Source organism: Dryobates pubescens, chromosome 16 (genome assembly GCF_014839835.1).
Source record: "Dryobates pubescens isolate bDryPub1 chromosome 16, bDryPub1.pri, whole genome shotgun sequence".
Lineage (NCBI taxonomy): Eukaryota > Metazoa > Chordata > Aves > Piciformes > Picidae > Dryobates > Dryobates pubescens.
The window spans coordinates 17,930,519-17,945,283 of record NC_071627.1 but is presented as its reverse complement, the minus strand read 5'-3'; the positions used below and the strand labels follow the sequence as shown (position 1 = coordinate 17,945,283).

The following is a 14,765-nucleotide window of genomic DNA, read 5'->3' as shown; positions in this document are numbered from 1 at the left end:
ACTGGAACATGTCCAGAGAAGGACAACAAAGCTGGGGAGGGGTTTGGAACACGAGGCCTATGAGGAGAGGCTGAGGGAGCTGGGGTTGCTTAGCCTGGAGAAGAGGAGGCTCAGGGGAGACCTTATTGCTGTCTACAACTACCTGAAGGGAGGTTGTAGCCAGGTGGGGGCTAGTCTCTTCTCCCAGGCAACCAGCACCAGAACAAGAGGACACAGTCTCAAGCTGTGCCAGGGGAGGTTTAGATTGGATGTTAGGAAGAAATTCTTCACAGAGAGAGTGATTGCCCATTGGAATAGGCTGCCCACGGAGGTGGTGGAGTCACCATCATTGGAGGTGTTCAGGAGGAGACTTGATGGGGTGCTTGGTGCCATGGTTTAGTTGATTAGATGGTGTTGGATGATGGGTTGGACACAATGATCTCTAAGGTCTCTTCCAACCTGGTCTATCCTATCCTATCCTATCCTATCCTATCCTATCCTATCCTATCCTATCCTATCCTATCCTATCATGTGTTTGTTTTCTTACAGGTTCATGCAGAGTGTAGTATCTTGCTGGTTAAAATACAGTGCAAGTACTAATGGTACATACAGAAAGTGTGTGCCTAGAGACTACTCCTGGATTTATCTAGCCGTAGAGCTCCAGTTGAAGCATTCCTTTCAGTTGCCTTATTTCCCAAGGAATATATTAGACTCCTGCAAACCTCCAGATGCACATTGAGTCCTGTGCTTTTGTTGAACGAGGGATTAATTTTACCATCTGCTTGTTTCTACCTGGAAGAATTCCCGGACTATTACAGGGCAAATTCTTCTCTATGGAAAAGGAGGATTTCTGTTCCTCTACAATTACTGCCTTATCTAAGCAATGAGCTTTATTGTATTTGCTTTCCTCAAGCTTTTCTGTATTCATAATATTTACATTGGGCATTAATGCTTTTTATGTTGGGGTGGTGTGGTGATTTTTTTTTATACCATTTCAAATTGGCACTGGGAATCAACCGGGGAAAATGAAGAGCTGCTTCACATTCCTTTTGTTAACATAAATGTCCAGTAAGTGGCACTGCAGGACCGGGTTTCCCACAACCCTGGCTCACAAACTGAAGTCAACGAGAGTAAAAGCATGCGTGGGACGTGTCAAGGCATTTCTGCTCCATGAGAAGAGTAGTTCTGGAGCAGGTGGGAAATGATGTGTGGTGACGGCCCTGAAGGTTCAGTGCAAGGAACTGCAATGTATTCAGCTGCTGGCTCTGGAAGCTGGTGTTAGGAACTGGCCTTGGCACCAAGCTGGCTATTATCAGGGGTTTGCCAGGAGAAACCTGCAATATTTCTGGGAACTATTCATTAGCACTTGGTGGGAGGTGCCTGTGAAAGCTTTGAGCTGGGTTTTGCTGTGAGGAACAGAATACTGTGAGAGGTGAACAATGCACATGCAGCATTTCCTATGGTGTATTGGCTTACTGTATGCTGATTTTGTCCAAACCCCAGACTGGAAGGGACGTCAGTTCAGTCTGAGGAGTGCTCAGAAGTTCAAAGATTGTTTCTGTAAATGAGCTGGGGATTTCTGTGAGTCTGTGTTGGTGTATCAAAAGCCACCACCCTGTTTTCACAGTCTGATAATGAATAAACTATTATCTAGGGAAACTGGGTCCAACAGACAAGTAACACTACACTTTTTGGCAATAGAAATTGTAACCTGACACTTATATAAGATGATAGAGGATTACTTACAAATGAACTAAAGGTTTTGGCTCCCTCTGCAATATTTGAACCCAATTTTAGATTACTCATGCTATATTGTGCCAAGCTCAACTGATGCATATCCAAATTTCCTATTTATCTAGATGCATAGTGATATCAAATAAGACTGGAAGAGAATGAACAGAAAAAGCCAATCTGCATTTAGAAGCAACATAAAGTTACATTTAAAGGGATAAACCAGGCTTTCAAGGGGATTAGGGAGCCATTTCCTCTATGATGTGGCTATTTTATAAATGTCTCTTGTGGGATTGTTCATGCCCTGAAGCATCTGTGCCAGCTGCTCTTGGCAACGAGACATGACTAGGCAGACTGATCTGGGATGTCAATATGCAGCAGTGGATGTAGTAGAGGGGCAAGAGGAGGCACAGCACCATCCGATGGGGCAGAGGGAACAGCCACAGGATCTCGCAAACTTTTTCATCATCTTCTGGAAAGCAGATATCACTAACTCCTAACAATTTTATCTCCCAAGTCTTTTCAATGGCTTTTGAAAATAGCAATTAAAAATACGCACTCTCAAATGTTTATATGCCTGCAGCCACAAAGGATGGCATTAGATAATCTCTGACAGCACCAAGGAGTGGAAGATGACTCACGAGTGTGCCACCACAACATGGGAAGGAATGCAGCTGCACAAGCAAACAGGTGAGAACAAAATGTGACAGCACAGCATACGGCAAAACACCACAGGGTGACTTGGAATAGCATGCAACATACCACAGCATGAGATAGCATGCAACAGCACAAACAACACGGAACAACACTCAAGGCCACATCACAGAATGATAGATATACCTGGAAAGCTGATAGAAATGTCTAGAGAGCACCAAGAGATTCATAGCAGCAGGAAATTCCTAGGAAAGTATGGAAAATGTTTAGAAAATGATGTGAAACCACAAGAAAGCTACAGGAAACGCCTGGAAAATGGTGGGAAATTCCTAGAAAGTGGAATAGAATTCCTAGAAAGCTGTAGGGAAATTCTTATGAGGCCAGGAGGAATTGCTGTAAAGCAACAGTGGAATTCTAGGAAGAAATGCACAGTTCCTAGAAAGATGTGGGAAACTTCTAAAGAGCAGAAGGGAATGCCTGGAAAGCAGAGGGCAGTTCTTATAAATAGTATACAATTACTAGAAACCATCAGGGAAACTTCTAGAAAGGCATTAGACATTTGTTGAAAGCAGTTGGACATTCCTGGAAAGCAAATGTAAGTTCCTAGTGAGGTGAAAGAAATGCTTGGAAAGCACTGGGCAGCTATCCTAGGAAGAGTGATGGAATTTCTGAGAGCTGGAGGGGACATTCCCAGATATCACTAGGAAAATCCTAGAAAGGCATGTGAAATCCCTAAGAAGATGTAGAAAAATGCAAGAAAGCAATGGAAAAATCCTAGTTGAATTGTATATCCTGCAATACCTAAAGACCTGGGGGAAGTTCTTAGGAAGTAGTGCTGAGAAAAGCACAGGAAAAAAATCAACCACTGTAAAATGTGGAGGAAAAAAAGTGAAACCAGAAAGTAGATAGGATCAGATAACATAGCCTTTCCCCAAATTTAGCTTGTACCTAGAAGACACCCTGAAATTTAAGTTCTTCTAAATGGAGAGGACTGGTTTGATGGACTGAGGAAGAGAGACTGAGTGTCTATGTTGGTTGAGCTGATCCCCAAGGTGCACAAAGGTCAGTCCTGGGCAGCTGAGCTTTGTGGGAGGGTGGAAGGCAGGGATGCACCAGGATGAGTTGTGGACTTGCAAGGCTCCTGACCTTGAGACAGATTTTGATAAACGGATAATGAACCCCAGGGAACATTTCCAGCCTGGGAAAGTACTGTCAGAGACTGTCACAGCAACAACTCTTTACAACACAGGGCAAGGAAAAGTCAAGGGCATTGAGGCAGGCTGCAAAGAGGGAGATGATTCCTATGTTGCTTAGATGAAACAGTCCTGCCTGATGTGATGAAATGGACACGGAGGCTGGAGCAAGAAAGCAGATCCAGAGGAGCTAGGGTGAAAGTGGATTTGGGATTGTGTCATAGTTTGAAGTAGCCCAGTCAGATCACTGAGATTTAAAAAGATTCAAATGAAAATCATGGCAGGAGGAGGGAGGCAGTCCAAAGTTTAGACCTTGATGTGGATTCTTGTTTGGAATGTTGTTCTAGTGCTTTATTTAACTTGGTGGAGCATTTCTGACTGCCATCAAGTCCAGACTGTGTGATTTGGTGAGGACTTTCACAGCTAACATCTTGCCTCCAAGAACAATTTAATTCCAAAACCTGAAGGTGAGACCCTGGGTTGGTACAGCTGCAAGATCGCAATGGCAGCAGGGTTGTTGGGGAAGCTGCCAAAGGGGAAAAAGCTGCCTGAGATAGTGTATCTCCAAGACTGTGACATTTGGAGTAGTCTAGTCATTACTGGACTGCTGGTTGACCCTGTCTGCCACAGCTGGACCTGTTGTGCTCCTGTGTGAGCACCACAGTGCTGCTCCCTTTGCAGAGAGCCCTGACTGGGTTTCACCAGCAGAGCTACCCGCTCCTGTGGTTCTCTGTGGTGCAGAAACAAAATGCTTCTGTTGGTCTTCACTGCCAGCAAGAGGTATGCTGGTGATGCTCTGTGCAGTGTCAGCTTGTTTTGTTTTGTTGTAAGTATCAGTTTAATTATCTTTAATTCAAGGATTTGTAGTGTGTGGATGAAAGGGCTGTGGGGCCTGACCTCAGTGGAAATGCAAGAATGTGGACTTAATAAGCAACTGTAGTGCAAATTGTCACTCACCCTCTGCTAACCTTTTGGGGGAAATGGGCTTCTGTAAGTACCAAGCACACTCTTCATTGCCACATGTCCTGCACCAGAAAACCACAAAAACCTGCTGGTAAATTCTCCAGTTCTTCTTCACTCATCAATCAGGGGTTGGGGTGGAATATTGAGAAGGACCCACTTCATGCTGGCATGAAGCTCAGGAGTAAATCTGTAACACTGGCTTAGGAGAGGAGAGTGCCACCTACCAAGCCATCTGCTAAGAAAATTGTATTATCTGCAGCCTCATCCACTGTTGCTAGAAATCACTGTCACAGTCATCTGTGAAGAGTTTTGCTGCTTTTATATATATATATATATATATATATATTCTTTTTATCCATCCACTCAGAATTAATTATTTCTCAGATTAATTGCATTCTAATGAATCATCCTGTATCACTGGCTTTATTTAATTTCTGAGATACTGATTAATATATCAAAGCCATCTTTAACATTGGAAGTGCTGTCATTTTTTTTTCCTGTGATTTTTCTTCTGATTCATATATGCACCTTCAGTTTCTCTGAGGGCCTAAAATGTCTGTCCACTGTGAAGTGAAAGGAAAAAATGCAATTTGTACAGTATTAAAATAAAATAAAGTAAAAGCATATGCAAATAAAGCATAAATTGAAAGGCAGTGGCCCAGTCTGCATTTTGTGTTGACTGACTAGTTGATGTGTTACTTCGTATAGTAAGTCCTCTGCAATTAGTTGTGTAGGGTTTTTACGTCCATGGCTGAGAGCATAAGATTCAGCAGTACACTGAGCTTCTATGTTTGTCAGTGAAATGTTCAGAAATCGAGATATTTTGTATCTTTTGGTTTAGGTTAAGTTCTAAAGAAGGGGTCTTGTTGGTTTGCTGTGGATTTCCTGGCACTCTTCTGCCATGCCGCAGGGATGAGGCAGTCAGAGGAAGCTTTTTTCTTTCCTTAGAGCTCTCCTCTCAGTTCTAATTTATTCTCATCATCCTCTGCAGTTTGGCTCTCTACCCACCCCGGAGTGAAAAGTGGTGGCAGGGCAGTAATCCCTCTCCTACCCTGTATCTGTGGCAGATAGAAATCCCAGAAAGAGAAGGGGAGACATTGGGGCTTTCCTGCTCGCACAATTTCTAGGGCAATTTAAGATCCAGTAATGGACTTTGGTTTTGATGGAGCAGATCAAGCTGTGAGAGGAAGGGTTGCTCCAAGAGTTCATTGTGGAAAACTTTGCTTTCTCTGGTCCTGTGGGAGTTACTGAGTGGAACTGGAAAAGCCCATAAACAGTCACTGCATAAGCTCTGCCAATTAAATAACAGGGTTGTTGGCAGCATTGCACCAAGTGTAAATTACCCATGGCTCCTGTGTTGCAGGAGGCTGGGGACTGTTTAGATGACAGCTTCTGCTTGGATCCCTGGACACAGGTGTGACTTACCCCCCCCCCCCGTCTTCCTCTCTGAAGAGAGAGATTTTGTTGTAAAATCTGGGGGCTATAGGCTGAAACCAACCAGCTTTGCTCTGGGTTTGTGCTGCAAGTGTAGAGAGGAGAAGGGGAATGGAGTCTGAACAGAGCCTGCATGAGCAGGAGGGAACACTGCTCTTTTCCCCTTACAAACATCCAGATGATGGTTTGCCCTACTCCTGCAGAGATGAGGCTGCTGCCTGTTCTCTCACAGAACAGAACTCCTTTTTTCAGGCTTCCTCCAGTGTGGTTGGGGATGGAGGTAGGCTTTCCTGGTTGGGACTGGGACTGTGCTCTAACAGTCCAGCATCAATGAACCAGGAACAGGAGATGCCAGAGGAGCAGTGGTGCCTGGTCCTCCCTAGTGAACATCTGCCACCAGTGCACAAGCTCTGGATCCCAGGAACCAGAAGCATTGCCCATTTTTTCCCCATTTGTATCCTCCTTGCATCACCCGTTGTATCCAGATCTGCCACTGCCTTACTTAGCTGCCTGAAACAAGGCATTCAGATTCAACCTTTAATACATGATGTTTCTGTTTGGCCTTTTTAATTTTTCCTTTTTCCCTGTCAGTGTGCAGACTTCTGCACATACTTCACCAGTTATCTGATACCCAGGGATGCTTCCATGCACAGGTTGCTGTTGGAAATAGTTCAAAAGCCAACATTCACCAGGGCACTGATGTGCTTTTAAAATAATTCCTACTGAATCCCCTGGACTCTAAGGTCCACCTGCAGATATACCTGTAACCTACATCCCCCCAGAAAACCAAACCAAACAAAAACCAAATTCACAAACCCCAACCACACTTAATATTCAGGCCTCTTATTGCCAGTGTTTGGGGACTAGAAATAATTTCTTTCACTGATCTTTCTCCCTGCTGGTGGATCTTTATCATTCAAGAATGAACTTCAGCTCCTTGGAGATGTTTGGGGTTTTTAGCAGCAAAGTCACAGTTTTTTATGCTGCTGCTCTTTGCTCTGCATTTTTGTACTCACTACTGCCATTTTCCCCGTGGACTGCCCAACATGATAATATCAATTTAACCAGTTTGCTTCACTGATCTTTATGAGAGTTCATAGCTGTTGTTTGATTTCCAGGAACCCTTGATTTTCCCCACAAGGTTACACTGAGGCTAAAGTTATCTTGGCTTATTAGCAAAACCAGCTATTTAGAAACTTGACAGCTCTTTTAGACATTATTTCTGCTAACATGCCTCAGCTGATTTCATGTTTAATAAATCCCATGCATTTAGACTCAAAAAGTCATCCCAAGACTGACATGAGTACAATTTGTATCCACATACCCTATCATTATTTTGTACATTCAGGTGCCTTTCTCCAGTTCTACTATGTGTGCTACTTTGTAGATTAAAGCACGTTTATCTGAACGCAGGACTTGCACTTTGTTCAACTCTGAGTTGGTCCTCCAGTAGCTAATGACTATTTGAATGAAGACCGTTTGGATCAAAGTGCCACTTGGTATTTATATTTCTAAATCTTTGTGTGGATCAAATAAGAATTTTTCCAATTGGAGTCTCCTGACAGAATCACAGAATCACAGAATGTATCTGGTTGGAAGAGGCCTCGAAGATGATCCAGTCCAACCTTCTACCCAGTACTGAAGGGTCAACAGTGAGCAATGTCCCTAAGCTCCAGGTCCACATACCTCCTGAACACCCCAGGAATGGTGACTCTAACACTTCTCTGTGCAGACTATTCCAATGTTTGATAACCCTTTCAGTGAAAGGTGCAGGTGTTTCACAGGGTGGTGACAGAGACACTAAAGCTTTCCTTTCCTGGGCATCACTTTGATGCTAGCATCCATTACTGGTGATTGAACAGCATTAAATAAAATTAAGCAACTGTTTTACATGGGTACCTAGGGAGAATGAAACAAACTCTGTGCATGTTTCTGAATCTCCAGGAAACAACTTCACTCTTGCCCTGTTGCTGGCAGTTTTAGGCAAGTCCTAACCTGGACAGGAGTTGATCCATCTTGCACTGGCTGGAGGTAGATTAGCCAGAGAGCAGTGATAGGAGAATTCACCCTGTACTTTGTATAACTCCCGGAGTAATGTCAATCGGCTGCCTAATCCCACCTCTAAATTTACCTAATTAGTAAGAGGGGTTTGTTGGATTTCACTTCTGTTTTTCACTTGGCTACGACTATTAAGTCATGAAAGTTTTTAAAGCTTTCAAATTAGCTGAAGTGACAAATGAGAGCAGCAGGTTTCTCTGTGTGAAACACTGGTGTTTGAACACTGCGTAGCTGTTCAAGGGGCTTTGCTCTGATAGCAAAGTCTCAGCTGAGCCAGACCTCACATTCACCCAGGAACTGATTACACAGTCTTAGTGATGAGACAGAAGAGAGTCTCTGATTTCTCAAACAGGTACTTGAATTGCCAAACAATTAAGGACTGTGAGAGCCTTACAGGCTGCTGTGAACAGAAAGCTAAAAGTCTTTTTTTTTTTTTTTTTTTTTAAATGTCAGATTAGAATGAAAGTTTAAAGCCCATCACCCATATGAGCAGCATTAGGGTATTCCAGCAGTGAAGTCAGCCTCTTCCCCAGGAAGCGGTACTCCCTTGCAAACTTTACTGAAGACTTCACTCAGTGAGCTGGTAAGCAGATGACTGAGAGCAGACTGCTCTCTTCTCTGCAGCGAGTACCTCAGTGCTTCCTGCCAGTACACATCAAAAATTCTTGCTGTTTGTGTACTCTGGGGTTGTGATTTCTCCTGGAATAATCCAGGATGGCTGGGGTAGAAAGGCATTTAGGGAGGCCTCTGAAAACTTTTACAAATAAAATCCATCGTGCTCAGTGACTTCTTACTCAGGGAATGTTCCCCGCAGTCCAGGGTTCCTACTGAAAACCAGGAACATGCTATGTTTTCAGAGGATAATTGTCACGCGGTAAACATCACCTGTTCTGTGCTTTAAGAACAGAAGAAAAAACCCCTTGAAAACAGAAAAAACCCCATCCCTTCACAGTGAGTTTCATTAGAGGTCACTATTACTGAACAGCAGAGGATTAATTTTCTTCTCTGTTTTCACCCTCCTCGGGGGGGTGAGCAATGATTAAGGGACAGGATAACAAGAAAGGGGAATGAGAACTAGCTGTGAAGCAATCAAAAAGAAGAAAAGACAAAGAGAGGGAAAGAAAAACAAATGTTTAAATTAGTCAGGGTTAGTGTGGCACTCTATCTGCTTTAATTGACATTATGAAAAATTGTAGATGGCACTAAAGAAACTTCACTAATGCTGAACCCTGCAAAATATATCTTGACAACTTACTTAGCTTATTTGTTCTTCTAAGAGGCTTTTAATCTTTGCTTGATGTCTTTTATTTTCATTTTATGATTTTTCTTTTTTTTTTTGAGTAAGACACTTAGGCATAAGTAGCAACTTGCAAATCAGCATGTTCTTCTTTCCTTGCCTGTAGTGTTTAAGGTAAGAAAGAAAAAAACCCTTTTGGAGAAAGGACGGGTTTGAGATGTAACCTCTCCGTTTTAGGTGTTTACTACCGAACCTGAAGGATTTTTTGCAAAGGAGAAAACACAGTTTGAAGACAGTGGCAGGTTGTTGGGTGTAAAGACGGCAGTTCATGGCACTAGACACGAAACCAGTTTCATCTCCCACTTGGGGTGCCCGCCCCGGGGCTTCAGCGGCCCCAGTGAGCCGGGGCCAGCTTTTCGTTTGCTGTCCCCACGCCTGATACCCCACCAAGTTAGACAGGACGCGAAGCCGCAGGCAGCCACCTAACCTAGGAACCTGGGATTTGGGCATCGCTTCCTTAATTTCCAGCAGGGACAGCGATGCTCTTTCGCCCTGTGTCACGCACCCGGGGCTGTCTGGTGGGGGGGCTGGGCCGGGCAGGGGCGTGTGGGGGGGATGCGGAGCTCCCGGCACAGCCCTGCCTCTCGGGGCTGCCCTTTGTCCCGGCTGCCGCCTCCGCGGGGCGGCGCGGAGGGGCGCGGGGCTGCGGCCGCCCAGGAGAGGGAGCCCGGCGGCCGCGGCTGCGCCGGGAGCGGAGCGGGAGGCGGCGCGGAGCGGAGCGTTGCCCCGGCTGCAGCCCCCGCCAGCCCGGTCCGCCCCGCGCCCGTCAGCACCGCAGCGCTGCCGCCCCTTCCTTCCTCGCCGTACCGGGAAGGGTCTCGCCTGCCCCCACCATCCCGAGCGTGCCCCCGGGGCTGGCGAAGCCGCAGGTGCTTTGGCCGACAGCTCGCCCCTAGCATCGCCCAGCCCGGAGTTGGCGCCGCTACTTACTTTCCGCATCCATTAGCTGAACTCGGCTGGCTCGCATCGCGCAGCACCCAGGCGTCCCGGAGCTCAGGACCGGGCAAAGTAATCTCGTTTGCGCTAAACTACAGCACAACGGCTCCAGGAGCCCGGCTTTGCGCCTTGCCCCGGCTGCCTGGCTGGCCGGGACCTTATCGCTCAGGAAGGCAGAAAAACCGGGAGAGGCTGCCCAGAAGAAGCTGCGCCTGACCGAAGATGTCAGAGGAGGCGAAGGGGTGTTGCTTTTTGCCTGCCGCTTGCCTCCATGCCTGTCTTTCGCTCGTCTTAATCCTTTAGGAAGGAGACCCCAGGCAGCTAGACCTTTGCTGGAGGGGCGATGATGCCGAGCCCTGCCCCGGGCAAAAGAAATGTTTCACTGCCCGGACCCGCCGGTATCGGGGATGCGCGGCCCGGGGCGGGCTGTGGGAGAGCTTGAGGAGCTGCCTCTGCCCGCGCCGTTCTGAGAGGGGACAAAACATGGTAAAATCTGGAGCCGATCCTTGGAGCGCAGCCCCGCTGAGCTGGAGGTGGGATTATTCCGGGGTAGATATGGAGAGCTATAGTTTGGCAGCAGAGTGTTGAAGAGACTTGTCCCCGCTGGAGGAGGAACCCAGTGGGGGCACCGCCGGCGTGGGTACTCAAGTCCTTCTCCTCCTCTAGCTCTTCTTTCTTCTTCTAGTGAGCCACAGAAGAAAGAACTGGTACTTGGCTCCTGCCAGTGTTGGGAATACCGTGCCTTTTGTCTGGGATGGTGTGCCCTGATGTGCCACTTTGACAGGATGTACAAAGTGCGACTGGGACTGATCCGGCCAACAAAGTTTGCAGAGTGATCATCAGGGCCCGTGGGATGGAGGTAGCTGGGCACACGCCGGTGGGGTCTGTCACACACCGTCTGACAGTACAGACCTGCTGCTCCCTTGAAAACTAACTCCCGATGGTCAGACTGCTGGCTCCCGTTTTTCCTTTTCCTCTGCCAATCTGCACTTTCAGGGAGATGACCACATGCACACACCTGATGCAATGCAGTGTTTCTGTGGTGGTTTTGTACATAAGATTTGCTATGCAATTCCAAAACTAAAAGAGGAGGAGAGACGGCCCTGCGTCCCAGAGCAAAACAACAATCAAAGGTGAAAGGTAGGAGTCAGCATTTCTCATTTAACTAAAACTAAATAACCTTCTTACTGAAAACCTTTCAAACACACCTACGGTATGTTTATTTACTTTGTCCCAGAAGTGTAAACCAGTTTGAAACCAAGTGAAGATTTTCTTTCTGACACTACCCAGAAACAGAGAACTGATGCATTTTGTAACAGGAGTGTACCGAGGAGGAAGGATGGAGTGTTTCATCAGTGAGACATTTAGGAGCCTAGAGAAAAAGTACCTTGTGTGTAGTACACTTCAGTAAATATGAAGGGGTAGTGCAATGGACACAGGAAACACTCGATCAATAGCCTGTTTAAGTGGGAATATATGCAACCACGGAAAAGTGATAGCTTTCCTGTCTGTGGAGTGTGTTTGCAGAGGACAGCAGCAGAACATTTGCAGGTGAACTGTCTGAATTAGGCTACCTCATGCTGTGGTGGTGCATTGCGTTTCTGAAGGGATTACTTAAAAAACTAGTCTGCAATGTGAACTGTATTTGTGCATTTTCAGTTCCTGCTCACAGAGCTTTCAGTGTTGCTCAGGATGATTCAAAGTGTGTGAAGTCCATCTGGGAGTGAAGGGACCATAAGAAAGTACCTTTGGTCGGTTTGGTGATGAGTAATTAATGGTTGTCTGATCCCTGCAAGATAAGAAGCTGATGTTGTCATGAAAATCATGATATGATTTTCCCTCAGGAGAAACTATGACTTGGAACGACACCACTATGGATGGGGAAGGGTTGCTGGTGGAAAGGGACTCTTCCTTTCGGATCCTCACGGGCTGCTTCCTATCGCTGCTGATCCTCTCCACGCTGCTTGGGAACACGCTGGTCTGCGCAGCTGTCATTAGGTTTCGCCACCTCAGGTCCAAGGTGACCAACTTCTTTGTCATCTCCTTGGCCGTGTCAGATCTCCTAGTGGCAGTTTTGGTCATGCCTTGGAAAGCTGTGGCTGAGATTGCTGGTTTCTGGCCTTTTGGTTCATTTTGCAACATCTGGGTGGCCTTCGATATTATGTGCTCAACAGCCTCCATCTTAAATCTCTGTGTCATTAGTGTGGACAGATACTGGGCCATCTCCAGCCCATTTAGGTACGAGAGGAAAATGACCCCCAAGGCAGCCTTCATCATGATCAGCGTGGCGTGGACTTTGTCTGTGCTGATCTCCTTCATCCCTGTGCAGCTGAACTGGCACAAGGCTACAACCACAAGCTTTTTGGACCTAAATGCCAGCTTAGAAAGTGTAAGCACGGACAACTGTGATTCTAGCCTAAACAGGATGTATGCTATCTCCTCTTCTCTAATTAGCTTCTATATACCTGTGGCCATCATGATAGTGACTTACACAAGGATATACAGAATTGCTCAGAAGCAAATACGACGCATCTCAGCTTTGGAGAGAGCAGCAGTGCATGCCAAGAATTGCCAGAACACGAGTGGCAACAGAAGCAGTATGGACTGCCAGCAACCAGAGAGCAACTTCAAAATGTCCTTCAAGAGGGAAACAAAGGTTTTAAAGACTTTGTCAGTGATCATGGGGGTGTTTGTGTGCTGCTGGTTGCCATTTTTTGTATTGAACTGCATGATTCCCTTCTGTGAGCCTACCCAACCGTCCAAGGGAGCAGAAGCTTTCTGCATTGATTCTACCACCTTTGATGTTTTTGTTTGGTTTGGATGGGCAAATTCTTCCCTCAACCCCATCATTTATGCCTTCAATGCTGATTTCCGCAAGGCATTTTCGACCCTGCTAGGATGCTACAGGCTCTGCCCTATGTCTGGCAATGCTATCGAGACTGTTAGTATTAACAATAATGGAGCAGTTGTCTTTTCGAGCCAACATGAGCCCAAAGGGTCCAGCCCCAAAGAGTCTAATCTGGTTTATCTGATTCCACATGCAATTATCTGTCCAGAAGAAGAGCCTCTCAAGAAGGAAGAAGAGGGTGAACTGTCTAAGACCTTGGAGAAAATGTCTCCAGCACTGTCGGGTATCTTGGATTATGAAGCCGATGTTTCATTAGAGAAGATCAATCCCATTACACAAAATGGACAGCATAAAACCTGAACAGTAAAGTTTACCTAGCAAGACCTAACAGTGTTTATTGTAATAATCTCCCCCCCCCCCCCCCCCCCCAAAAAAAAAACAACCAACCAACCAAAAAACCAAAAAAAACCCACAAGATTTTTTGGTAAGAAACTCAGATCTAGGGAGAAATAATTTACCTTGAGCTCAGAATTAATCTTCCTGGCATTTAAAGCAAGCTTAACACTTTAAACAACAAACAGAAAAGGATCTTGAAAATTGGCTAAAAAAAGAAAAAAGGATCTTAAACTGTACTGTTCATACTGAGGAAAACATACAAATACAGATACAGTGCAGTGAGAAGGAAAATATTGTTTCTTCTCTACCCAGAGAAACCAACTTCTGGCTTAAAATGAGGCAAAAGATAAGTGTTAAATATTTAAAGATTAATGTTTACTAGAAGTTAAGAGATTGCTGTGTCTTGTGATAGTGGGTGTTAACAGGTCCTAATTAAAGGCTGAGGGATTGTAAAGGTAGGTAGATGCCTTCTTAAAATTATTTCTGACAAATAATTGAGCCTTATAACGAGAATGGTTATTTTTAAAGCTGTGGGAAGGAATATGTTGATACTGGTTTTATTTATTTATTGTTTTCAATTGATATTTTTCATATGTTATAACAGATCTAGCTTTATTTATGTTATTTAAGAAGATATTTTTGGTGTGTGTCATAACTGCGTTTTGACCAGTCAACCAGTCAGCACTTTATTACGAGCTCTGATAGTCTGGAGTGCCAGTGAGGGGAATGAAGGAATGTTAAGAAGCTCAGCAAGAAATGAAGGAATCAACAAATCTGATGCTATGTGGAGTTTGTTTGCTTGTGGGCTTTTCCTTTTTTTTCTTTTCTTTTCTTTCTTTTCCTTTTTTAAAAGTGAGATCTCTTTCAAAAGATAGGACCAGCCTTGACTGAGTTGTGAATTCTCTTCCCTTACAGAAATAAAAGAAATTGCTGCTATTTATTTTTAAGAAGTTTCATGTTACAAAGACTTTGCTAGAATGTCAAGTTTGTGGATCTGTAAATACCTTAAACGTGACTGCAACCTTAAGAAGAATCCGATTTGAGAAGACAAGCTTCTTAGATAACAATTCTTAGTACATAATGTTTTGTATTTATGTAAGATAAACAGCCTTCTCAGACTTTTCTTATTTCGAGTCTTGGATATCTTTTCTGAACAAACACAATTGGTTATAATGGTAGTAAACATGCCAGACCTCGTTATCATCTGTATTACTGCAGTGCCACCAGGATCATGCTGTCTGTCTGCTCCTGTATCACAGTCAGAATTCCAAAGTGC

The 14,765-nt window shown here is 45.0% G+C and overlaps 2 protein-coding genes across 3 annotated transcripts in view; one reads left to right on the top strand and one right to left on the bottom strand.

The window, feature by feature from the left end:
• SFXN1 (sideroflexin 1) overlaps positions 1-10,343 on the bottom strand; it is a 34,576-nt gene extending 24,233 nt beyond the window's left edge. For both annotated transcript variants that reach the window (XM_009904631.2, XM_054168662.1), the window contains exon 1: positions 10,240-10,343. In XM_009904631.2, coding sequence (XP_009902933.2) covers positions 10,240-10,276 — 37 coding nt within the window. In that variant the 5' untranslated portion in view covers positions 10,277-10,343. The remainder of the gene's footprint in view (positions 1-10,239) is intronic.
• A 910-nt stretch (positions 10,344-11,253) lies between these two features.
• On the top strand, positions 11,254-13,514 carry DRD1 (dopamine receptor D1). The gene is given in 3 exon segments (XM_009904633.2): positions 11,254-11,367; positions 11,370-11,385; positions 12,090-13,514. Coding segments are annotated over 3 exon segments (1,494 nt in total). The 3' UTR covers positions 13,454-13,514.
• The last annotated feature ends 1,251 nt before the right edge of the window (positions 13,515-14,765 follow it).